The sequence below is a fragment of the Heptranchias perlo genome, chromosome 43, assembly GCF_035084215.1.
Source record: "Heptranchias perlo isolate sHepPer1 chromosome 43, sHepPer1.hap1, whole genome shotgun sequence".
Lineage (NCBI taxonomy): Eukaryota > Metazoa > Chordata > Chondrichthyes > Hexanchiformes > Hexanchidae > Heptranchias > Heptranchias perlo.
The window spans coordinates 3,776,799-3,802,736 of NC_090367.1; the positions used below are offsets into that span (position 1 = coordinate 3,776,799).

Genomic DNA, 25,938 nt, shown 5'->3' on the forward strand with positions numbered 1-25,938 from the left:
GCCAATTATCTTAAATCTGTACCGTCCTGGTAAATCTTCTCTGCGCCCTCTCCAAAAGCCCAGGCGTCCTTGCTGACGAGCGGCGCCCGGAATCGGGGGGAGGGGACCGTGACCCCCACCCCCCCTCCCTCCCTCAAAAGCGAGGAGGACGGGTCCTTACCGTTGTTGGACTTCAGGTCCCGGTGGATGACGGGTACGATGGCCTCGTCGTGCAGGTACTGCATGCCCTTGCCGATCTGCACGGCCCAGTTGACCAGGATGTGCGGAGGGATTCGTCGGCCGGCCACGGCGCGGTTCAGAGGCCCCCCTGACGCGTACTCCATGATGAGGCACAGGTTGGGCTCCTGCAGGCACACCCCCTTGAGGGCGATAATGTTGGGGTGCTGCAGCATCGCGAAGAGGCGGGCCTCCTGCTTGACGTTCTGGGCCGTGGCGCTGATGTCCTCGTCGGGGTCCTGCCTGGCCGCCTTCACCGCCACCAGCTGCCCCTTCCAGGTGCCCCGGTAGACTCTGCCGAAGCCCCCGACCCCGATGACCTCCTGCAGCGTCAGCTCGCCAAACGCCACCTCCCCCGGGTCCTCGGCCCGCCCCCCCGGCAGCTTGGCGTAGCCGGCCGGCTTGAAGGAGACGTAGTTGGCGGGGAAGATGCCCACCCGCTCGCGGAGCTTGCCCACCCACCAGCCCTCGTCGCCCGAGATGGCCGAGTCCTGGGAGAGAACTTCCACCAGGTCCCCATTGCTCAGCGTCAGCTCGTCCTTGCCGTGGGCCTCGTAGTCGAACAAGGCTGTCCAGATCGGGTTGGCAAACGCTCTCCCTTGCTCCTGCGGCTCGTGGAGCTTCGGAGACGTCCAGGAGCCCAGGGAGGTCCTGCTAAAAATATTCTTTAAAGGCTCCATCGGGACAGACTGGCAAAGCTGCTTGCCCTACCTGGGAAGGACCATCTCGGTTGGACCCCCTCGTCCCAGTCCTGGGAGCCAACAACATATAGAAAACAGCACAGTCCTGCTAAATCAGTCGCTCAAAGATCTCCCTTCGACAGATGGGGACTCTCACCCACACGTTCAGAAAACGTCCATTGCAAGAAGAAAAGTTGCTGGCGACTGCCGGAGTTTGGTGCAGCATAAAACTTTTTTTTTTAAAAATCAGAAAACAAACTTCGAATCACAAGTTATAATCCAACCATCTGATGAGACTAAACTTTTCCCCTCTCTCTCTCTGTGTGTGTGTAAATCTTTCTCCCCTCTCTCTTTTCAAACTTTCCCGCGAAGATTCACAAAGCAAAATAAATAATTTCACAAATTGAGGGAGTGAAAACCCTCTCCCCTCCCCTCAAAAAAGTTTTGCTGGAGTGAGAAAAAAGTTTGGAGTGAAAAAAAGTTTTTTTTTCCCCCCCCCTCCTGCTTCCTCTCCTGGCTTGTAAGTTGCTCTCGTTAAGTTTCGCCTCAGTTTCTCTTGTGTGTTTCCCCCTCCCACCCCTCCCACCCCTCCCACTTTGGAAGTTTCGCCTCAATTTCTCCTGTCGATTTCCCTTTCCCACCTCCTCAAATTTCACTTCAAATCCAGGGAGCAGCAGCTAGCACGTCCGGCTCTCCGCCATTAGCGACACCGCTCTCTGGTGCTCGGGTTCCGCACTTTTAACCCACTCCATCATATCAGGGTGTGGTTTGAAGTTTTTTTTTTCCTCTCTCACTCTGCAATAATTTTTTTTTTTTTTGTGCACGCACACAGGAAAAAGGACCAGTTGAAACAGCGTGACAATTTCGGTCCTGAGACCAAAAATCCCAACCCTCAGAAACTTTTTTGAGCCTTAGTTCCTGGAAATGGGCGTCTGAGTTTGCACAGGTGACAAGTTGTGTGAATTTAAGTGCACCAGGTGCTGTTTTTGGAGACGTGTTTGTGAACTGTGCAAAAGTTTTCGGTGGGTAGAGACTGGCAAACAATGCCAGGAAACTAGCAAGAGATCTTGTTTAATACTGGAGCAGAGTTTCCTGGGGGGCATCTGCCACCTGCTGGCAATGTGTCGGAGTCTTGAAAGAAAGAAAGGATCATTTATAATAATGACCTGCATTTATATAGCGCCTTTAACGGAGTAAAACGCCTCACTGCAGCGGAAATCAGACTAAATTTGACCACGTAAGGAGATATCGGGACAGGCGGCCACAAGCTTGGCCGAAGGAGGAGAGAGAGAGGCGGAGAGGTTTAGGGAGGGAATTCCAGAGCTCAGGGCCCGGGCGGCTGAAGGCACGGCCGCCGATGGTGGAGCGATGGGAATCGGGGGACGGGCAAGAGGCCAGGATTGGAGGGGCGCAGAGATCTCGGAGGGTTGGAGGAGGTTACGGAGATAGGGTGTTGGGGAGCGGGGGCCATGGAGGGATTTGAAAACAAGGGTGAGGATTTTTAAAATCGAGGCGTTCCCGGACCGGGGGCCGATGTGATGGGTGAACGGGACTCGGTGCGAGTTTGGATACGGGCAGCGGGGTTTGGGATGAGCTGAAGTTTATGGAGGGCGGATGATGGGAGGCCGGCCAGGAGAGATTGGAATAGTCAAGTCTCGAGATGGCAAAGGCATGGATGAGGGTTTCAGCAGTCGATCAGCCGAGGCAGGGGGTTTACAGCACCTTTCACCACCTCAGGAATGTCCCAAAGCACCTTACAGCCAAAGAAGTACTTTTTTTTTTGAAGTGTGGTCACTGTTGTAATGTGGGAAACGCAGCAGCCAATTTGCGCACAGCAAGATCCCACAAACAGCAATGTGATAATGACCCAGATCATCTGTTTTTTTTAGTGATGTTGGTTGAGGGATAAATATTGGCCCCAGGACACCGGGGAGAACTCCCCCCTGCTCTTCTTCCAGTAGCGGCCGTGGGATCTTTTACGTCCACCTGAGAGGGGCAGACGGGGCCCTGGGTTTAACGTCTCATCCGAAAGACGGCACCTCCGACAGTGCGGCGCTCCCTCGGTACCGGCACTGGAGAGTGTCGGCCCGGATTATGGGGCTCGAGTCTCTGGAGTGGGGCTCGAACCCACGACCTTCTGACTCAGAGAGGAGAGAGACCCACAATGAGCCACGGATGCCAGCTGGAGGCAATTCCAGCCCATAATTAAAACTTATATTGAAAGTAATATCCCTTTAATCGCCTAGGGTAGGAGCTCCAGCAACCCGCCCTTGCTGATTTTGTGAGCGCCGATAGTGAGTGCAGGCAAGCTATTCGACCGTGGGGGACATCGCGCCAAGCCCAATCCTGTTCTCCCGCACACCTCCCAACAAGCATCGGCGGGCACCGACCAGGAGCAGAACCCTGGCCGATCGTTCCCCCTCTCTAGCCCAACTGCAACACTCTTAACGCAGCCCCACCCCGGCTGAGTTCGGCTAACTCGGCCCAGGCCGAGGGTTTGGACCCTGCGACCATCTTGCCCCGCGGGCTCGGCCGGGCGCTCCGTTTCCCCGCTGAGCCGCCGCCGATCGACCAGCCCAGGAGGGCGTTGCCCCTTTAAATGGAGCCCGCCAGGTAGGCATCCGCCCCTGCCCCCCCTCCTCTAAAAATACACTCAGGAAGCCCATTGCTTGCTTACGTGGACTATCAGAGCTCGAGGGCTGTAATTGTCTACGGTACAGTCACTGGAAGTAAACAACTAACCAGTTATTTACGGGGATGGTTATTACTCTAGCAGAGCAAGGCAACACACTGTGACAGGGTGGCGGAACTCGAGACACAAAAGGATGTTTCACATCAGGGTCATGTAACATCTTCATCGATACAGTTTCCTGGAAAAGAGAAGGCTGATCGAGGGCATTATAAATTACAAATTGGTTCGATGGGGTAGACGTAGGGAAGATGTCTCCACTTGTGGGGGAGACCAGAACGAGGGGGCCATAAATATAAGATAGTCACTAATAAATCCTAATAAAACACAGTGAGACCTATCTAATTGTTTAGGAAGTGATGAACATCCAAACAAAAATTGTTATTAATGTTTTTCTAAGTACTGCACCTTTTTCTGTTTAATTAATTTTAAAAAAAAATTGTCCTCATTCTGTTTCTCTGCCGTTTCGGAGAATGAGAGGCAATCTCATCGAAACATACTAAATTCTTACAGGGCTCGACAGGGAGGATGTGTCCCCTGGCTCGGGGGGGGGGGGTCCAGAACCAGGGGTCACAGTCTCAGGATAAGGGGTCGGCCATTCAAGACTGAGATGAGGAGGAATTTCTTCACTCGGAGGCTGGTGAATCTTTGGGATTCTCTACCCCGGAGGGCTGCGGAGGCTCAGTCATCGAGTGTATTCAAAACAGAGAGCGATAGATTTCTCTATATTAAAGGCATCAAGGGATATGGGGATCGGGCAGGAAAGTGGAGCTGAGGTGGAAGATCAGCCACGATCTGATTGAATGGCGGAGCAGGCTCGAGGGGCCGAATGGCCTACTCCTGCTGCTATTTCTGATGTTTGCTGAATTTATATCTTAATAATCCCATTCCCTCCCCCATCTGTGCTTTCCTGACGACGCCAACTCTCGCTGTGGGAGGGGGGGCTGGATTCCACGGGCTTTGGTATCGGCTTCGAGGTGGGGGTGGGGTTGGCCGTTTAAGGGGTCGTGGGGGGACAGAATCAGGGCACAGTCCGATCCCATGTGGACAGACTCCCAGTTGGGGTGAGGTTGGAGGAGCGGAATCATGGCCGGGGTCGGGGGTGGGGGTGGTGGGGGGTGATGAAGAGGAGGAACTCTGGCTGATTGTCCCCTCACCCCGGGGCCAATTGGAGCTCCCCTCCCCCCCCCAGCCTCCCAATTGCCCCCCTCCCCCTCCTGCTACTGCTGCCAACCAACTCAGCCCAGGCCGGCGATGAAGCCCCCCCCGGTCGGTAAGCCCTCTGGCTTTTCTTGCATGCATATCTTATCTTCGGTAGCTCAGGCTTGTTTGCAGGTGTTGGTGACCGCTCTGCCCCCAGGGTGGTACTCTCTGGCCGTGCGCCGGCTCCCTGGCTCTTCGACCATGTTGTTGTATAACCAGCGGCTGTGAGGGGCAGGCCGCAGCGTTTAGCTGTCCCCTTGGTGCTCTTTCAATCCCCCCCTCCCCTGTGACGATGTTGTAGCTCCTCATCTCAGTTGCCCCCCAAAGGCCAGCACCAACACGGAAATGACAACACAGAGACAGGCCGTTTGGCCCATCGGTCTGTGTTGGTGTTTACCCTCCTAATCCCACCTTCCCGTATCCCTTTATCCCCCCTTTTCCTATCCAACCTCTTAAATGTTGACATGGTCTCTGCTTCAATCAGTAACTCCGCTGACGCATTCCACAGCCTCACAGCCCTCTACATAAAAATGTTTCTCCTGCTCTCTGTCCTTAATCTCTTCCATTTAATCTTCTATCCATGTCCCCTCGTTCTCGATCCTCAATCACTGGAAACAGTCTGCTCCAATCTACTCTGTCGCGTCCCTTCACAATTTTAAACACCTTTATCAAATCACCCCTTGAACTCCTCTGTTCCAACGAAAACAGTCCTGATTTTTCAGTTTTCTTAATATTTCCCCATATCAGGCAGTACCTCAGTGACTCTGTGCTGTACCCTCGACATCATTCCTATAGTGTGGAGCCCAGAACTGCACACAGACCTCCAACTGAGGTCCGACTACGGTTTTATAGATTCACCATCACATCTCGGCTTTTATATTCTGTAGCTCCTGCCGGAAAATCCAGGATCCCATTTGCTTTTTTTCTGGCCGTAGCCGCTTGTTCACAAAACCGTGCCTTCAGCTGCCCGGGCCCCAAGCTCTGGAATTCCCTCTCTAAACCTCTCCGTCTCTCTCTCCTCCTTTAAGACGCTCCTTAAAACCCGCCTGTCCTAATATCTCCTCACGCGGCTCGGTCTCCTGTGAAGGGCCTTGGGACGTCAGAGGTGCTTTCGAAGCGGTCCTTATCCGGCCTGGGTCTGTACGTGACTCCAGTCCCACGCCGACGCGGTTGACTCTTAGCTTGCCCTCCGAGGCGACCCCTCCACTGCGTCAAACGGAGGAAGGCCCGCCTTCTCAGGGCGATGCCGGCCTTGCCCAGCGACGCCCGCATCCCGAGAATGAATAAAAATCATGGCGGCCGACGCTCTTGGCGTCAGCGGACCTGCGTTTGGGGCTCGTCGCCAAGTCCAGGAGGCCTGCAGGTGTTGTGATGCGGAGGGTGCAAGATTGATGGGCAGGAAATGGCCGACTGGTTGGTCAAAGCCTGCCCCCCACACCACGATGGCTGCAACACCGTGACGAAACATTTCCTCCCGCCCCTCCCTGCGGCCGTGCGACCTCCGGGGAGGGGCAAAGAAAAAGCAGATGGAAAAAATATGCTTCTAATTTATACAAGAGGTGCATCAGACCTCTTGCGATGAATAAATAGATTCCTTGTCTTCGGGCCACGCAGACTGGAAAATTCCACCCCCCCCCCCGACCAGGTCCAACTCCTGACTTGTGCTGTTATCTGATGATCGTAGTATCATAGTCATAGTATAGTACAGCACAGAAGGAGGCCATTCGGCCCATTGTGCCTGTGCCAGCTCTTTGAAAGAGCTATCCCACTCCCCCCTGCTCTTTCCCCATTAGCCCTGCAATCTTTTTCCCTTCAAGTATTTCTCCAATTCCCTTTTGAAAGTTATTATTGAATCTGCTTCCACCGCCCTTTCAGGCAGTGAATTCCAGATCAGAACAACTTGCAGCATTAAAAAAAAATTTCCTCCTCTTCCCCCCTCTGCTTCTTTTGCCAATTATCTTAAATCTGTGTCCTCTGGTTACCTGCTGCCACTGGAAACAGTTTCTCCTTATTTACTCTATCATAACCCCATATAATTTTGAACCCCTCGATTAAATCTCCCCTTAACCTTCTCTGCTTTAAGGAGAACAATCCCAGCTTCTCCAGTCTCTCCTCTTAACTGAAGTTCCTCATCCCTGGCACCATTCGAGTAAATCTATTCTGCACCCTCCATGACCCTTGCATTTATACCGTGCTCTATGTACCCCCCGAAATGTCTCTTCGCGCAATTAATTACTTACAGGGCAGGGACAATTTGGTCGAGAGGGCAGCGGTCCCTGGGATAGGGAGGGGCAAAAATAAGGGTTCCTGAGTGCTAGCTACTGAGCCCCGTTGGGGAAAATGCAAACGTGCGGACAGGATCAAGCTCGGCTGTGATGCCTCCCAAGGTAGAATAGCATGCCAACACTCGCAATCTGGGCTTCCACATGATATACCGCCGTTATAAGCAAGATATCAGAGAGCGGCCGATTGAGTCTTAAGATAAGGGGTCGGCCATTTAGGACCGAGATGAGGAAAAATGTCTTCATTCAGAGGGTTGTGAATCTTTGGAATTCTCTACCCCAGAGGGCTGTGGATGCTCAGTCGTTGAGTATATTCACGGCTGAGCTCGATAGATTTTAGGACGCTAAGGGATATGGGGGTAGGGCGGGAGAGTGGGGTTGAGGCCGCAGATCAGCCGCGATCTTATCGAACGGCGGAGGAGGCTCGAGGGGCCGTGTGGCCGACTCCTGCTCCTGTCTCTTATGTCCTTGAGAGCGGAGGCGAGACGTTTCTGACCGTGCACGGGCACGACGGGCCAAATGGCCTCCTTCCGTGCTGTAAGAGTCCATGCTGCTAAACACAAGTTAAAGGAGCTGAATAATCTGCATTTTGGGCGTTGTTGGCCGTACAGTTACTGTTACGCCGGGGAGGGAGGCATGGCCCCAGTCACCTGTGACCCCACCTGTAGTGAACCCAAGTTCCACCCGCTTTAAGAAGCGATTCCCTCGGCTTTGATTAATCACGCCTCGATTCTCCCTCCCGCCCCCGTTTCCAATCGCTTAGCAACAGAAGCGCCATGACGTGGCCGTGATTGACGGCCAAATGGACCAGTAATAACGGAGACAGGAATGATTGGCATTTCTACCGTCCAATCGGCATTGTGCAAAGTTACATGACCCGCCCATAATCCTTAAAGGGGCAAAACACCAGCGTGACCCGACTGACAGCGAAAGAGACGCCCCCCCCCCTCCCTCCCCAACTTCGGTAACAGGTTTTTAAAGATTATTTCCAGCCTTCCCGGGGAGTCCGTGCGGTCAGAGCGCCGTCCGCGCCTCCGTGTGACTGAGTGACAGCCCCGCCAGCGAATCGGAAGCGCGAGCGAGATGATTGACGGCGGTCCCGACCAATCAAGGCCCGGGCACCGCCCACCGTGGCCCGGGAGAGCCAATCAAGCGCCGCGGGAGGCGGGCCGTAGTAAAAAGAAAAAACAGCTTTCATTTCCAAGTAGATTTGTAAGAAAAAAAACAGCGACTCGGGAGTTTTCCAAACAAAAAACAAATTTCTGCCCCGTCCGGTTAATTATCTACAATTTTTTAAAATCGGAATCGGCCCGACCACCTCTCGACGGCGCCGGGGAACGATCAGCTCCCGCTCCGTTCTCCCAGCCCTTTTTGACGGACGCGGGGTCGGGCCAATCGAAAGGCGGAGCGGGCAAGACGGACGTGGAGGCGGACCAATCGTGGGGGAGGTCCCGCCTCCCCCCTTTAGATGGGCGTGAGGGGGAACCAATCGGGTCGGAGGTGGCGGGCGGGACTTCCGTTCGGGGAGGGGGTGGGAAAATGGGGGCCGCTGCGGGCTGGAGTCTGTGAGGAGAGGCGAGGCCGCGGCGGCGACAGCGGGGGTCCTTTGGATGGGTCGGATCGGAGCTGTGGTCGGTTGACGGCGGGCCGTTCCCCCCCCCCCCCCTCCTCCCGGGAAGGCTGGAGGGAAGAGACCGGGGAGGATGGGCTCGCAGGTGCTGCAGATCCTCCGCCAGGGCGTGTGGGCCTCGCTGACCGGCGGCTGGTACTTCGACCCCCACCAGAGCAAGTTCTCCAACTGCTTCCACCTCTACGTCTGGCTCTTCCTGCTCTGCTTCCCCTTCCTGCTCTTCATGGTGAGTGGAGGAGGGGAGGATGGGGGGTGGCCTGGATTATTTAGGGGGTCCCCTCATCCCCCCCCCCTCATGTTTAAGGGGGTCCCCTCATCCCCCCCCCCTCATGTTTAAGGGGGTCCCCTCATCCCCCCCCCCTCATGTTTAAGGGGGTCCCCTCATCCCCCCCCTCATGTTTAAGGGGGTCCCCTCATCCCCCCCCTCATGTTTAAGGGGGTCCCCTCATTCCCCCCCCTCATGTTTAAGGGGGTCCCCTCATTCCCCCCCCCCCTCATGTTTAAGGGGGTCCCCTCATTCCCCCCCCCTCATGTTTAAGAGGGTCCCCTACCTCCCCCTCATATTTAGGGGGGGGGGAGGTCCCTATCTCCCCTCATATTTGGGGGGGGGGAGGTCCCTATCTCCCCTCATATTTAGGGGAGGGGAGGTCCCTATCTCCCCTCATATTTAGGGGGGGGGGAGGTCCCTATCTCCCCTCATATTTAGGGGGGGGGGAGGTCCCTATCTCCCCTCATGTTTTGGGGGGGGGGAGGTCCCTATCTCCCCTCATGTTTTGGGGGGGGGGTCTCTATACCCCCACATAGGGGGGTCTCTCTACGCCCTCAATGTCTGTGGGGGTCTCTCCACTCGCCACGTTTGGAGGGGGGGGATTCTCTCCGCCCCTCACCCCCCCGGTTGGGAGCGGTGTCTTTCAACGCACCAGCATTTGTGGGGTTTCTGTACGTCCCCAATGTTTGCCGGGGGGGGGGGTGGAATCTCTACGTCCCCCACATTTTAGGGGGGGCGGATGTCTACATCTCCACCCGCTACGTTTGGGGGCATGTCTGCGCCCCCTACGTTTGGGGGGCATCTCTCTATGCCCCCTATGTTTGTGTGGTGGGGGTCGGGGTCTCTGCTGCTTTTATTGCGATGCTGTGTTTTTTTTAAAAACTGTCTCACTCACAGTTATGATTTAGATGAGTTCTTTTTGTATTTTATTTCTTTCTGGGTCGTTCCCATCACCCCCACTTTCAGGGTCTCCCCTCTCCGTTTTGCGTTGCCACAGTTTACAATAACCCGCTGTGAATTTTCCCTCATTTATGGTCATGCTGTTGAACAGAAATGGTTTTCTTCACTCCATTCTGGATGTCTTCATCCCATATTTATTTGGGGGCGGCGTTGTGGGGGTCTCTCTCTGCCCCCACCTTGTGCTGCTCTGTCATTGTCCATCTCAAACCTGCTACACTTGGGGTTGTGGAGATTTTTTGGATTAATGTATTTCGGAGGGGCTCTCACTGTACCATGGTTTGTAATTGTACATTTTGCACCATCTCGCTTAACGGCAGTGATGGCTTTTAAAATCTCTTTTCATATTTCACTTATTTATGGAGGTCTCTAGCCCCTAGTTTTGACCCCTTCTTTTGTAACACTTAACATTGTGACGGTTTATATGATCTTTATTTCAATCTTTTAAAAAAAAATCTATTTCCACTCCGTTTTTGGGGGACTGTCCCCATTTTTAGGGGTCTCCGCTCCCACTTTTGAGGGTCTCACTCCCTCCCCTAGCTGGTCCAGCCAGACGTGGGCAGAAGTTACAACGTGAAAAGACCGTTCAGCCCTAGCTGTCTGTGTTTACCCTAATGTTTGATTTTTTACATTTGTAATTCTGCCCTTTTTAATATTTTTTTAATCATTTTGTGTCTTTTGTAGTTGTGCGTTGTGAGCTCTGGGAAGTGTCTGAGGAATGTGGGCAGTGGATACTGTATCTTCTGGGGTTTTAAACTGCCTGAGACTTGTGCCTTAAATTTGAATTTGTTTAATTTTCACCCTCTTCCTTTCCCTCGCACTTTTGGAGATGTCTCCCATTTGGTTTCTGTGATTTATAAATGAATGTATCACGACCAGGGGGTGCAGCGCAGATTCACCAGAATGATACCAGGGCTGAAAGAGTTAAATTACGAGGACAGGTCGCAGAGACTGGGCTTGTATTCCCTCGGGTACTGAAGGTTAAGGGGTGATCTAATCGAGGGGTTTTAAGATGATTAAAGGATTTGATAGGGTAGAGAGAGAGAAACTATTTCCTCTGGTGGGGGGAGTCCAGAACAAGGGGGCAGAACCTTAAAATTAGAGCCAGGCCGTTCAGGGGTGATGTCAGGAAGCACTTCTTCACACAAAGGGGAGTGGAAATCTGGAACTCTCTCCCCCCAAAAAGCTTTCGAGGCTGGGGGTCATTTGAAAATGTCATAACTGAGATTGATAGATTTTTGTTTGGTTTGATACGGAACCAAGGCGGGTAAATGGAGTTACGATACAGATCAGCCATGATCTAATTGAGCGGTGGGACAGGCTCGAGGGGCTGAATGGCCTTCTCCCGTTCCCCTGCTCTGATGACTGTAAGCTTTGCCTGACTTTCAGTTGCGGTGTCTGTGCACAAATGGTTTGTGGAGGGGTATGTGTTATTTACAATCGTATTCCAGGACGGTCTTGCATTTTATGGGCGCGAAATTCCCCCACAATTCCGTCCTCATATCCTCTCCACCGCCAAGACCGCCTACTTCCACCTCCGTAACTTCGCCTGCCTCCGCCCCGCATCAGCCCATCTTCATGCATTTGTCACCTCCAGACTTGGCCATGCCAAGCTCTCCTGGCCGGCTTCCCATCTTCCACCCTCCATAAACTTCAGCTCATCCAAAACTCTGCCCCCACCCCCCCATATTCCCAACTCACACCAAGTCCCGTTCCCCCTGTGCTCACTGACCTATATTGGCTCCCGGTCTGGCAACGCCTCGATTTTAAAATTCTCATCCTTGTGTTCCAATCCCCTCGTGGCCCTCGCCCTTCCTTATCTCTGTAACCTCCTCCAGCCCTCCGAGATCTCTGCGCTCCTCCAATTCTGGCCTCTTGTGATCCCCGATTTCCATCGCTCCACCATTGGCGGCCGTGCCTTCAGCTGCCCGGGGCCCTAAGCTCTGGAATTCCCTCCCTAAACCTCTCCGCCTCTCTCTCTCCTCCTTTAAGACGCTCCTTAAAACCTCCCTCTTTGACCGAGCTTTTGGTCACCTGTCCTAATATCTCCTTATGTGGCTCGGTGTCAAATTTACTCTGTGAAGCGCCTCGGGACGTTTTACTACGTTAAAGGCGCTATACAAATGCAGGTTGTTGATGGGGCAGCGCGTGTTTCAGTACTGCAGCAGCTCCTTGGGGTGAGCAGTGTGTCTCCCTCGAGTGGATTGTGTGACCGATTTATAGGGGTAGGGAGGGGGCATGTCCCCTGGGGTGGGGAGTGTCTTCCCCTGGGGTTAAAAGTCTGAGGGGTGCTGGGGTGGGCAGTGCGTCCCCCTGAGGTTGAAGGTTTGAGGGAGAATAACGCACTGCTATTCCCAAGTAACCCGTGTCTTGGTCCATTGTGATGGTTTTGGGTTCGCATCGTTCACTGTAGAGCATATTAATATGGTTTAGAAAGCAGCGACACGTTTTGAAGTGATAGTTATACCCCTGATCTAAGGTCAAAGAACTCAAATTCAGTTTACTGGTGACATTAAATGATGGCAGTCAGCTGCTGTCTCTGTCTGTCTATCCCCTCCCTTCCCTAATCCGACACACAAGGTGACTCGTACTCTAGACTCGAGAGCTGTGTCGTGGGTGCAGGTGTATGGGGCGGAAGGAAAGTTCTCGCTGCTTTGGAGGCAGCAGACTGAAAGCACTCATTCCGCTGCGTCCTCCACTAAGTCCTGCTCACTCACCCCTCCACAATGTCCCCTCTCGTCTCCTCCAATGACTCCCTGTTCTCCCCAACACGTTCAAAACCTCGGTCTCTATACCCTCTCGCCACCCCCTCCGGCTCGCGCTCTGCCCTCTGCTGCAGCCTCTCTCCTCCCCATCACAAGAGACCTCACCGTATCCTAACTCTCACCGATCACCCATCGCCCCTGCGCTCGCTGACCTACATCGGCTCCCGGTCCGGCAATGCCTCCAATTTAAAACTCTCATCCTTGTGTTCCAGTCCCTCCAATGCCTCGCCCCTCCCTATCTCTGTAACCTCCTCCAGCCCTACAAACCCCCCCGCGATCTCTGCGTTCCTCCAATTCTGGCCTCTTGTGCACCCCTCGATTCCCATCGCTCCACCATTGGCGGCCGTGCCTTCAGCTGCCTGGGCCCTAAGCTCTGGAATTCCCTCCCTAAACCTCTCCCTCTTTCTCTCCCTCCTTCTTTTAAGACGCTCCTTAAAACCTACCTCTTTGACCAAGCTTTTGGTCGCCTGTCCGAATATCTCCTTATGTGGCTCGGTGTCAAATTTAGTCTGATTTACGCTCCTGTGAAGCACCCTGGGGCATTTCACTACGTTAAAGGCGCTATATAAATGCACATTGTTAGGTTTTTGGCAAAGTGTGCTGTGTCTGCGCTGTCTTGAAACATGAGACACCCCCCCTCCGTACAATCCTGTTGCTGAAAGTTCTTGGGCTCTAACTCGCGGTGGGCAGGATATCGCGGGTGTTTGCCTGGCACCTATCGTTGTAATTATTTCTCCCATCCCTTTTCCCCCCCCCCCCCCCCCCCCCCCCAGGCTTTGCCACCCAGCACCTCGATTGCTGGCATCTACTGTGCCATCGTCGCCCTGTTCTTCACCGTGGTCAAGTCCATCAACTACCGCCTGCACGCCATGTTCGACGAGGGGGAGATCGTGGAGAAGAACCGCCCCTCGCTCGCCACGGACGGTGCCAAGGTCGAAGAGTGCGAGCCAGTGGGCGGCGAGGACAATAGCGCCATCAGGTGAGGGTTTAAGGAGGTCCAGCGGGTTCGGCAAAGTAAATCTCTCCCCCCTCCTCGCCCTCCTCTGCAGGGTGGGGGAGTGTGCTTCACCCAATTGACCATCCGCCAAGTTTGAGTCTAGGTGGCGGGTATTCGACCATGGGGGGCCTCACTCACGTGGGTGGGGGACCCGAGCCCTGGCATTTTTTCGTATTTATGTACCTTTCGTCCAGTTACTGTACTTTGCCGCAGAAATCACCCCGCTTTTATCGGGAGAAGTTGCTGTAGTTTCGGTCCTGAGTTCTGTTTGCTGTAGCTCGTAGGGACTCTTTTTTTTTTAAATAGACCCTGTAGACTGTTTGCTGTAGTGCGCTGTTTGCATAGTCTATTTTACAGCAAACAGAGTCTGTTTTGCTGTGAGTCCTGCCCTAAGTCCCACCCCGCCTCCAAACTCATTGGCAGACAAAGTGTGTCAGGAGACACTTTTATCTGCTCCAGGAACAGCTTATTGAAGACTCTCTCCACTCTCTGACTGCCGTGGTTGTTATCAGTGTAAAGAGTGAGAGCTGTTCCGCTAAATACAGTTGTTTCCTGATTTTTGGATTGATCTAGCATCGTGCAGTGCAGTGCAGTCCCCACCACTTGTTAATTAGGGGTACCAGACCCACCCCTCTTCAAAATCCTCGGCAGTAGGGAGTCCGATGGATTTAGCACCCACTGCATATAGCGGGCAAAATTGCACTCGCACGAACGCCCCTCTGTACCATACAGTGCAGAAGGAGGCCGTTTGGCCCGTCGTGTCCATGCTGGCTCTTTGAAAGAGCTATCCAATTAGTCCCACTCCCCCTGCTCTTTCCCCATAGCCCTACAAACTTTTCCCCTTCAAAGTATCTAATTCCCTTTTGAAAGTTACTATTGAATCTGCTTCCACCGTCCTTTCAGGCAGCGAATTCCAGATCATCACAACTTGCTGTGTTTTAAAAAAAATCCTCATCTCCCCCCTCTGGTTCTTTTGCCAATTATCTTAACTGTGTCCTCTGGTTACCGACCCTCCTGCCACTGGAAGCAGTTTCTCCTGATCGATCCCAGCTTCTCTACTCTCTCCTCATAACTCGTATGCGGTGCGGAGTGTGCCTGTGAGGTCCTGGAGCAGGGATGTGTTATTATGAAGCCGTTGTTAATTCGCTCTCCCTTTTCCCCTTGCTGTATCCCGCAGAGACCCAGGGGGAGGAGTGGAGATGACCGTCTTTCGAAAGGCCAACACTACTCCGCCAGTGCGATGTAGCTCGCAGCATTCTGTCTTTGGGTTCAACCAGGTCTCTGTGAGTACCGTGCGCGTCCTGGGGGAGGGGAGGGCACGGGTTGGTGTGTGTGGGGGGTTGCTTTAAGGCAGTATCCGTGTGCAGTCACTGTCTCACTGTGCGCAGTAATGTTGAGGAGTGCGGTAGTAACTGAATTGCGGCGATTTCATATTTAGCTTATTTACTCTGCAGGTTAATCGGAAAGTAGAACAATCCATTTCTCCCCCAGTGATTGGGATTCCCATTTATACTCTGGGCAGTGTACGCACACGTCAATGCACAGAGCAGCCAGTAAAGCAAGGAAGGAGCTCCCCCCTCCTTGTCGCGGTGTGGGCCCGGACCCCCCCCTCCCCTCTTGTTGCGGTGTGATCAAATAAATGGGGGCGTTGGAGAGGGGCCCAATGTGTGATTTAATGGTGATGAGAGGTAGTGAGTCCGGAGGGTTTTAAGAACATAAGAACATAAGAAATAGGAGCAGGAGTAGGCCAATCGGCCCCTCGAGCCTGCTCCGCCATTCAATAATCTGATCCTAACCTCAAATCTAAATTCATGTCCAATTTCCTGCCTGCTCCCCGTAACCCCTAATTCCCTTTACTTCTAGGAAACTGTCTATTTCTGTTTTAAATTTATTTAATGATGTAGCTTCCACAGCTTCCTGGGGCAGCAAATTCCACAGACCTACCACCCTCTGAGTGAAGAAGTTTCTCCTCATCTCAGTTTTGAAGGAGCAGCCCCGTATTCTAAGATTATGCCCCCTAGTTCTAGTTTCACCCATCCTTGGGAACATCCTTACCGCATCCACCCGATCAAGCCCCTTCACAATCTTATATGTTTCAATAAGATCGCCTCTCATTCTTCTGAACTCCAATGAGTAGAGTCCCAATCTACTCAACCTCTCCTCATATGTCCACCCCCTCATCCCCGGGATTAACCGAGTGAACCTTCTTTGTACTGCCTCGAGAGCAAGTATGTCTTTTCTTAAGTTTGGAGACCAAAACTGTCTGCAGTATTCCAGGTGCGGTCTCACCAATACCTTATATAACTGCAGCAATACCTCCCTGTTTTTATATTCTATCCCCCGAGCAATAAAAGCCAACATTCCGTTGGCCTTCTTGATCACCTGCTGCACCTGCATGTTTTAGTGGGGAATTCCAGAGAGTTGGGGGGTTGGGGGGATGGGGCTGGGACGGGGCGGGGACTGCACAGGAAGCAGTGGGATGGTTCATGAAGCCGGAGGCGATCATCTTGGTCCAGGGAGGTTGTGGCGGGGCAGATGTGAACACGGATTCTGCAGGGGATTCCCAGCTCTGAGACGCTGCTGTTGAGTCCGTTCATTCAGTATAACCGAGCCTGATGGGTTTTGATGAAAACTGCCTCTTTTTTTTTTGTCTCTTTTGATTCCAGGAACTGCTGCCCCACCTGGAAGACAATGCAACATTGAAAGGTAGGTTGTCTCTTCTGCTGGCTCAATGAGAGCAGACCTGGAACAGCCAGGCTGGTGTCTCGTAGACGGGCTGAGCCCTGAAGGTTGAATGCCCTCCTTGGGATGATGGCACACTCTGTCAGCTGATGACTCCCCCCCCCCCCCTCCCCCCGAGGCACTGACTGTTGCCGGGCTACAGTTCTACAGGAGCCACGGACCCCCGAGTCGCCACTCTTCATAGAATCGTAGTATGTTACAGCACAGAAGGAGGCCATTCAGCCCATCGAGGCCGTGCCGCCTCTTTGTAAGAGCAATCCAGTTAGTCCCGTTCCCCCGCTCTTTCCCCGTAGCCCTGCAAATTTTTTCCCTTCAAGTATTTATCTAATTCCTTTTTGAAAGCCACAATTAAATCTGCTTCCACCGCACTTTCAGGCAGCGCCACTCGCTGTGTAAAGTTTATCCTCGTGTCGCCTTTGGTTCTTTTGCCAATCCCCTTAAATCTGTGTCCTCTGGTTCTCGACCCTTCCACCAATGGGAACAGTTTCTCTTAATTTACTTCATCTAAACCCATCGTGATTTTGAACACCTCGATCAAATCTCCTCGCAACCTTCTCTGCTCTAAGGAGAACAACCCCAGCTTCTCCAGTCTATCCGTGTAACTGAAGTCCCTCATCCCTGGCCCCCTTCTAGTAAATCTTTTCTGCTCCCTCTCTAAGGCCTTGACATCCTTCCTAAAGTGCGGTGCTCAGAAGAGGTGACATGAGGAAACGTTTTTTTAACGCAGCGAGCTGTTCTGATCTGGAATGCGCTGCTTGAAAAGGCGGTGGGAGCAGATTCAATAATAATTTTTAAAATGGAATTGGGTAAATAATTGAAGGGAAAAAATTTGCAGGGGTGTGGGGAAAGAACAGCAGGGAGTGGGACTAATTGGATAGCTCGTTCAAAGAGCCGGCACGGGCACGATGGGCCGAATGGCCTCCTTCTGTGCTGTAACACATTATGGTACTATGAATGGGGTGGTCCTCAAAATGCCGGAGCTCACTGGAGCTCGTCGCTCCCTTTAGCCTTGGTGGTGGGTGTCGGCCATGTACTGTCTGAGCACGACGTCTTCTCTGTGATCCTATCGAGACTCGATCTTCCTTGTGTATCCAACAGATATCAGAGAGTTGGTCCGTGAGCAGGGCAGTAAGAATGTTATCGTCACATCAGCTGACAGGGAATTACTGAAACTGAATACGCAGGATACAGCAGGTGAGCAGTGTGTGTGTGTCTTGTCCACTCCCAAGCCCTTGTTTCGCTCGGATTTTTTGGCACATGTTTCATGATGGGTTTGTGAAAAGCTGTAAGGAAGAGCTTATTGACTAATGGGCAGCCCGACTCTCCCCGTACCAACCTCCAGCTCTTTCATTGTTGCCATCTTTCACGCCTCTTTTATATCAATCCCACTATCGTCACTGCTCTTTTGAGCAGCCCTCACTTTGACCTCTGCACTCCTCAGACTCTGGCCTCTTGCGCATCCCCCACTCCCTTCGCTCCACCATTGGCGGCCGTGCCTTCAGCCGCCTGGGCCCTAAGCTCTGGAATTCCCTCCCCAAACCTCTTCCCCCACCCCCCTCCTCTCTCCTTTTAAGAAGTTCCTTAAAACCTACCTCTTTGACCAAGCTTTTGGTCACCTGTCCTAATGTCTCCTGGCTTGGTGTCGGTTTGTGTCTGATAACGCTCCTGGGACGTTTTACTACGTTAAAGGCGCTATATAAATGCAAGTTGCTTGTCCTTTCTCCCCCCCCCCCCCCCCTTCCTAAGCACACTGTTCCTCCCTTCTGTACCAGATTGTCCCAGGCCTTTACTGAATGCAATAATGACCAGATAATCTGTGTTTAGTGATGTTGGTTGAGGGATAAATATCGGCCCCAGGACACCGGGGAGAACTCCCCCTGCTTTTCTTCCAATAGTGACTGTGGGATCTTTTACGTCCACCTGAGAGGGGCAGACGGGGCCTCGGTTTAAGGTCTCATCCGAAAGACGGCACCTCCGACAGTGCAGCACTCCCTCAGTACTGACCCTCCGACAGTGCAGCACTCCCTCAGTACTGACCCTCTGACAGTGCAGCACTCCCTCAGTACTGACCCTCCGACAGTGCAGCACTCCCTCAGTACTGACCCTCCGACAGTGCAGCACTCCCTCAGTACTGACCCTCCGACAGTGCAGCACTCCCTCAGTACTGACCCTCCGACAGTGCAGCACTCCCTCAGTACTGACCCTCCGACAGTGCAGCACTCCCTCAGTACTGACCCTCCGACAGTGCAGCACTCCCTCAGTACTGACCCTCCGACAGTGCAGCACTCCCTCAGTACTGACCCTCCGACAGTGCAGCACTCCCTCAGTACTGACCCTCCGACAGTGCAGCACTCCCTCAGTACTGACCCTCCGACAGTGCAGCACTCCCTCATCACTGGCACTGGGGAGTGTCGGTCTGGATTATGGGTGCAAGTCTCTGGAGTGGGGGCTCGAACCCACGACCTTCTGACTCTGAGGCGAGAGTGAGAGAGAGAGACCCACTGAGTCACGGCTGACTCATGACCAAAGTAATGGAAAGAGGTGTCAGACAAATAACGGGATATGGGCGTGATGAACAGGAAGTCTGAATTGTATGTGTAATATAAATATAAGATAGTCAGTAATAAATCCAATAGGGAATTCAGGAGAAATGTCTTTACTCAGGGTATGGTGAGAATGTGGAACTCAATATCACAAGTTGAGGCGAATAGCATAGATGTATTTAAGGGGAAGCTCGATGAGGGAGAAAGGAATAGAAGGATATGCTGATAGGGTTAGATGAAGTAGGGTGGGAGGAGGCTCGTGTGGAGCATAAACACCGACACAGACCAGACGGGCCGAATGGCCTGTTTCTGTGCTGTAAATATCGACTAATATAAATCGAGGCGGGAAGTGAACTTTGGCTAATGGAAGAGTTTTTTTTGTTGCCGTTTCAGATCCGCAGGTGCCGCAAACGCCCACCGGACGCTCGCTGCCCCCCGAAGCGGGCGCCGTGGCTGCGTGTGCCTCGGCTAAAAGACTGCCCTCGCTGCCCGTCCAGCCGATGCTCTCCTCCTGCCAGAGCCTGGGGCCTCCCTCCTCCTCCTCTGACGCCCCCCAGTGCCCAGCGGCTGAGCTGCGCGGCATCGCCCTGCCCTTCAGCCTCCTGGAGCAGATCGGAGCCTGGCAGCCCGGCCAGCCGGAGAGCCAGAGCGGCGGCGGCGCCCAGGAGCCGGTGGGCGGCCCGAAGAGGCTGGGGGGCACCAAGGCCGCCAGCTCCACCGACAGCTGCTTCAGCGGCACGGACCGAGAGACCCCCAGCACCGTCAGCAGCTACCGGAGCGAGAAGACGAGCTCCACCCGCCTGGAGAGCCCCTCCCTCAGCCAGGCCCCCCGGCAGGGAGGAGCATCCGGGGATGCCAGAGGGCCGCAGGAGCCGGCGAGCCGGAAGGAAGGCAGCGACACGGACAACTTCTCCGACGGAGACCTGGCGGCCACCCCCGACCCGGGCAACGGGGGCTCGGAGTTTGCCTTCGCCAGCCCGAGCGACGAGCGGGCGCTGAACACCGGGGACGCGGCCGACCCCCTGACCTCCTGGCTGACGGACAAGCTGGGCGCCCGGTCGGAGACGTTGGCCCCCACCAGCGGCGGGTTAAGCCCCGACTGCTCCCGGTCGGGCCCGCTGGCCCTGGAGCTGGAGGCGGAACAAGTGGTGCGTCCCAAGGACCTGAAGCTGCTGCGGCAAGGCTCGAGCCGCAGGTCGGGCCGGAAGAAGGCGGCCAAGAGGCACGACTACCGGCGGGAGTACGTGCCGGTGAGGGCGGCCCTGGGCGCCAAGGCCTACGGCGAGAGCTTCTTCGAGGACGAGGACTCGAGCGACCAAAGTGACCTGAGCCGGACCTCCAGCCTGCGCTCGCAGCCAAATTACAGCAGCTCCTCCAGCTCCTCCTCCCAGTCCTGCTCCTCTCCCGAGCCCCGGCGCGGTCGCCACGCCGAGCCGGAGCCCCCGCCTCCCCCCGAGGGGGTCCCGGCCCAGCGGGCCTCCAGCGCCAAGACTCACGCCCGGGTCCTGAGCATGGACGGCGGGCACCTGGCCGAAGGGGCGGGCAGTACCCGCACGCTGACCGCCTCCAAGTCGGACCTGGAGGCGCGGGAGGGGGAGCCGCGGGGGCGGGACCCCTTCGCCCAGCGGCTGGAATCCATCGGGAGCTCCTGGAGCCAGTCGGTCAGTCCGGCCGGCTGGCCGGCCGACCTCGCCGACGAGGGGGCGGTGGGAGGAGGTAGGTCAAGGGTCAGGGGTCGCGTCCGGGTTGGCGCAGCGCCAGGGATCCCAGGTGTTAGTAGATTGGCAGATCAGTGCAATCCAGTGCACAAGGGCCCCCCTTTGAAGGGGGGAAAAGGGAATTTGCCAGGATCGGATGGGGAGAGGCTGAGTGGAACGGGCCTATACTCTCTGGAGTTTAGAAGAATGAGAGGTGATCTCATTGAAATATGTAAAATTCTGAGGGGGATTGACAGGGTAGATGCTGAGAGGATGTTTCCCCCTGGCTGGAGAGTCAAGAACTAGGGAGCATAGTCTCAGGATAAGGGGTCGGACATTTATGACTGAAATAAGGAGGAATTTCTTCACTCAGAGGGTTGTGAATCTTTGGAATTCTCTACCCCAGAGGGCTGTGGATGCTCAGTCATTGAGTATATTCAAGACTGAGATCGATAAATTTTTGGACTCTCGGGGAATCAAGGGATATGGGGATCGGGCGGGAAAGTGGAGTTGAGGTTGAAGATCAGCCATGATCTGATTGAATGGCGGAGCAGGCTCGAGGGGCCGAATGGCCGACTCCTGCTCCTATTTCTTATGTTCTTAAACCACTGACAATGAAAGGCAGAACGGTTCTAAAGAAAGACTTGTGTTTCACACCCTCAGGACGTCCCAAAGCGCTTTACAGCCAATGAAGTACTTTTTTTGAAGTGTAATATAGGAAACGCAGCAGCCAATTTGCGCACAGCATGATCCCACAAACAGCAATGTGATTGTGACCGGATAATCAATTTTAGTGATGTTGGTTGAGGAATAAATATCGGCCCCAGGACACCGGGGAGAACTCCCCCCTGCTCTTCTTCCAATAGTGGCCGTGGGATCTTTTACATCCACCCGAGAGGGGCCTCAGTTTAACGTCTCAGCCGCAGGACGGCACCTCCCACAGTGCGGCGCTCCCTCATTATTCCGGGAGTGTCAGCCTAGATTTTGTGCACAAGTCCTTGGGGTGAGGCTCAAATCCACAACCTTCTGACTCGGAGGTGAGAGAGAGAGAGAGACCCACTGAGACACGGCTGACATCTAATCCTTTGTAAGCTTCTCCACGGCGGCCGTTTGGTTCAGTGGTAGCGTCCTCGCCTCTGAGTCAGGAGCTCATCGGCTCGAGCCCCATAATCCAGGCCGATACTCCCGGTGCCAGTACTGAGGGAACGCTGCACTGTCGGAGGGGCCGCCTTTCGAATGAGGCGTTAAACTGAGGCCCCGTCTGCCCCTCTCAAGTGCATGAAGAGGAGCAGGGGGGAGTTCTCCCCGGTGTCCTGGGGCCAATAGTTATCCCTCAACCAACATCACCTGGTCATTATCACATGGCTGTGTTTGGGATCTTGCTGTGCACAAATTGTCCGCTTCCTGCATCATAACAGTGACCACACTTCAAAAAGTGCTTCATTGGCTATAAAGCCCTTTTGGGACGTCCTGAGGCGGTGAAAGGCGCTATAGAAATGCAAGTTGGTTCTTTCCTGAGAGTGACGGCTGCTATCGAAGACCAGGCTTCTCGTCTTGACGGGGCGGAGGGGAGGGGGATGGGTGGGGGGGGGGGGTGGGGACTTGTTTAAATGGGTGCTGTGTAAATGCTGCTTCTGACGCTCGCCGCGTTCTTCGTTTAAAATCCCTCCCTCCCAGCTCCGGTCTCCGAAGATGCGGGGAAGCGAGACCTCAGCAGCAGCATGAAGAGGACACAGGCGATGAGGCGGAGACACAACGCGGGCAGTAACCCGACCCCCCCGCCCTCCATCATGGGCTCCCCGCCAAGGTACTGTATTGGGTGGCAGTGGAGGGAGGGGTGTGATGGGGAGTGACAGAGCCCACTGCCGCAGCATGGGCCCATTTAGTAATCCACGCGTGGAGGACCCCCTGCGAATGTCAAACACTCCCAGGGCAGGTACAGGGTTAGATACAGAGTAAAGCTCCCTCTACACTGTCCCGTCAAACACTCCCAGGACAGGTACAGGGTTAGATACAGAGTAAAGCTCCCTCTACACTGTCCCGTCAAACACTCCCAGGGCAGGTACAGCACGGGTTAGATACAGAGTAAAGCTCCCTCTACACTGTCCCATCAAACACTCCCAGGGCAGGTACAGCACGGGTTAGATACAGAGTAAAGCTCCCTCTACACTGTCCCATCAAACACTCCCAGGGCAGGTACAGCACGGGTTAGATACAGAGTAAAGCTCCCTCTACACTGTCCCGTCAAACACTCCCAGGGCAGGTACAGCACGGGTTAGATACAGAGTAAAGCTCCCTCTACACTGTCCTATCAAACACTCCCAGGGCAGGTACAGGGTTAGATACAGAGTAAAGCTCCCTCTACACTGTCCCGTCAAACACTCCCAGGGCAGGTACAGGGTTAGATACAGAGTAAAGCTCCCTCTACACTGTCCCATCAAACACTCCCAGGGCAGGTACAGCACGGGTTAGATACAGAGTAAAGCTCCCTCTACACTGTCCCGTCAAACACTCCCAGGGCAGGTACAGCACGGGTTAGATACAGAGTAAAGCTCCCTCTACACTGTCCCATCAAACACTCCCAGGGCAGGTACAGCACGGGTTAGATACAGAGTAAAGCTCCCTCTACACTGTCCCGTCAAACACTCCCAGGGCAGGTACAGCACGGGTTAGATACAGAGTAAAGCTCCCTCTACACTGTCCTATCAAACACTCCCAGGGCAGGTACAGGGTTAGATACAGAGTAAAGCTCCCTCTACACTGTCCCGTCAAACACTCCCAGGGCAGGTACAGGGTTAGATACAGAGTAAAGCTCCCTCTACACTGTCCCATCAAACACTCCCAGGGCAGGTACAGCACGGGTTAGATACAGAGTAAAGCTCCCTCTACACTGTCCCGTCAAACACTCCCAGGGCAGGTACAGCACGGGTTAGATACAGAGTAAAGCTCCCTCTACACTGTCCCATCAAACACTCCCAGGGCAGGTACAGCACGGGTTAGATACAGAGTAAAGCTCCCTCTACACTGTCCCATCAAACACTCCCAGGGCAGGTACAGCACGGGTTAGATACAGAGTAAAGCTCCCTCTACACTGTCCCGTAATGCCTGTGTGTCAGTTCCATGCCCCACACAAGCTGTCCTGTGGCATCTGAGTGAGATTGATGATTACAGAATGATTTGGGGATAGTTTTGTGCTGAGGGTCCATGCCCAAAGGAATTGAGAGAGCTCCAAACTCATTTCGTACAGCATGTCCTTGCAGTCCAGAGAGACCCTAATCCCTTCACACAGGTCCTTTGGTGAAAAGTGAGTGGGTTTTTTCTTAACATGAAACATGTCGCAACACCTCGACTTTAAAATTCTCCATCCTTGTGTTCAAATCCCTCCATGGCCTCGCGCTCCCCGCCCCATCTCTGTAACCTCCTACAACCCTCCGAGATCTCTGCGCTCCTCCAACCCTGGCCTCTTGCGAATCCCCCGATTTCCATCGCTCCACAATTGGCGGCCGTGCCTTCAGCTGCCTGGGCCCTAAGTTCTGGAATTCCCTCCCGAAACCTCTCCGCCTCGCGCTCTCCTCCATTTAAGGCACTCCTTAAAACATACCTCTTTGACCAAGATTTTTTGATCACCTGCCCTCGCACCTGCTCGTGTGACTCATCGTCAAGTTAATGTTAGTGTGCCGTGTCCTGGGCTGTTTTACCACCTTTAACTGCGCTGTGTGAATGGAAGTTGCAGTCGTTGAAGTCCCTCCCGGTTTAACCTTGTGTCGAATTCTCCTCTGTACAGCCTGCAGGACCTCCAGCGGAACCGAGCAGCCTCCCAGTCCCGGACGCACACACTACCGGCTGCCCTGCAGTTCGCCAGCTCGCTGCTACTGCCTCGAGGCCCTGTGCACGAGGCTTCCAACTTCGACGACACGTCGGAGGGAGCCATTCACTACTTCTACGACGAAGCCGGTAGGCGTTCTTGTTCTCCGGGGGGGGGGGGGGGGGGGGGTCCCTGCAAATGAGTCGCTCACTCCAGCTTTAATGGCTTCGATACCCCCTGCTCAGTTGGTATCGCCCGCTCCCCTCCGAATCAGAAGGTCGTGGGTTCGAGCCCCCGCTCCAAAAACCCGAGCGCAAAATAATTCCAGTCCGACGCTCCCAGCGCCAGTACTGAGGGAGTGCTGCACTGTCGGAGGTGCCGTCTTTCGGATGAGGCGTTAAACCGAGGCCCCGTCTGCCCGTCTCAGGTGGATGCTAAAGCTTTGCGGCTGCTCTGTGATTGTGGGTTGCACTCGTCCCCATGTGTTAATAGAGGTTGCCGATGGCTTGATAATCCACAGTGCGACGTGGTGTTCTGGTACCCACAGCCCCTCTTCCCTCGGCGTGTTTGTTGATTGTCCATTTTCTCGTGCGTCTCCTTGCATCAGCTTCTAGAGTCACACGTGAGCCAAACTGGTCTGTTTATTATTGGAGTCTCTGATCTTTGACCTCCCTCTTTGTAACGTTTGTCCGACACAGGTCTGCAGTTGGCTATATTTACACTCCGCATTTTGCTCCAGAATGAATCCGGATTGGATTCCACTCTGGGGGGAAGAGGTGAGTGTGAACCTGCCTGAAACACCCTTCCTTCCCCCCCCCCCCCCCCCCCCCCCCCCTCCTCCCCACCCAAACCCCCACACCTCTTGCTGTAGTTGTACTTTGCAGTGAAGCTGGAGTGAACTAATGTATCTCTAGAACCCCTGGTGTGTTTAGAGACCGACCGGATGCACTCTGACCCTCGACCTCAGCGTGGTCAAGCATTCGAGTTTCCCACCGTTTCACAGGGGGGCTGACGAGCCGCTAGCGTGTCCAAAATGTGGCTCGTGGCCATTTGTATGGGGACCGTCCAGCCCAGCCCTACATTTCCCACTCTCCCGGTTTGCCCTGTGCGAATCCTGTGAGCCAGGAGGCTGGGTAAAGGCCTGCCCTTGATGGCTGTATCCTAAACCGCAACTCGCGTACGCCCGATATTTAATGGGAACGTGTGACTCGCGGAGCCCGAGGCGCTGCAGCGCACCTGCCTGGCCCGCCAAGCTCGGAAAGGCTGCTGGTGCGTTCGAGCTGCAGTACCTCTTGGTGCCCACTAGAGGCCCTGAGCTGCCGCATGCCCTCGGCATTTCAATGTTCTCCACAGGGTCCTACGTTCCACCCCCCCCCCCCCCCCCTCCCACCCCCATGGAAACCTTCTGTAGCTCTAGGTGTTTGGGGTTGTGGCACCTCCCCCTCTCCTGCAACATGGCATGCT

The 25,938-nt window shown here is 54.3% G+C and overlaps 2 protein-coding genes across 2 annotated transcripts in view; one reads left to right on the forward strand and one right to left on the reverse strand.

Annotated features, from left to right (window-relative positions):
• Window positions 1-1,453, reverse strand: part of LOC137306426 (mitogen-activated protein kinase kinase kinase 11-like) — a 42,950-nt gene extending 41,497 nt beyond the window's left edge. Inside the window, exon 1 of the mRNA XM_067975614.1 lies at window positions 161-1,453. Within this exon, the coding sequence (XP_067831715.1) occupies window positions 161-896 (736 nt within the window). The 5' untranslated portion in view covers window positions 897-1,453. The remainder of the gene's footprint in view (window positions 1-160) is intronic.
• Window positions 1,454-8,600: 7,147 nt separating this feature from the next.
• Window positions 8,601-25,938, forward strand: part of LOC137306338 (pecanex-like protein 3) — a 63,570-nt gene continuing 46,232 nt past the window's right edge. Inside the window, 8 exon segments of the mRNA XM_067975485.1 lie at window positions 8,601-8,926; window positions 13,464-13,669; window positions 14,865-14,970; window positions 16,354-16,393; window positions 17,528-17,623; window positions 19,366-20,688; window positions 22,347-22,476; window positions 24,454-24,623. Coding sequence (XP_067831586.1) covers window positions 8,774-8,926; window positions 13,464-13,669; window positions 14,865-14,970; window positions 16,354-16,393; window positions 17,528-17,623; window positions 19,366-20,688; window positions 22,347-22,476; window positions 24,454-24,623 — 2,224 coding nt within the window. The 5' untranslated portion in view covers window positions 8,601-8,773.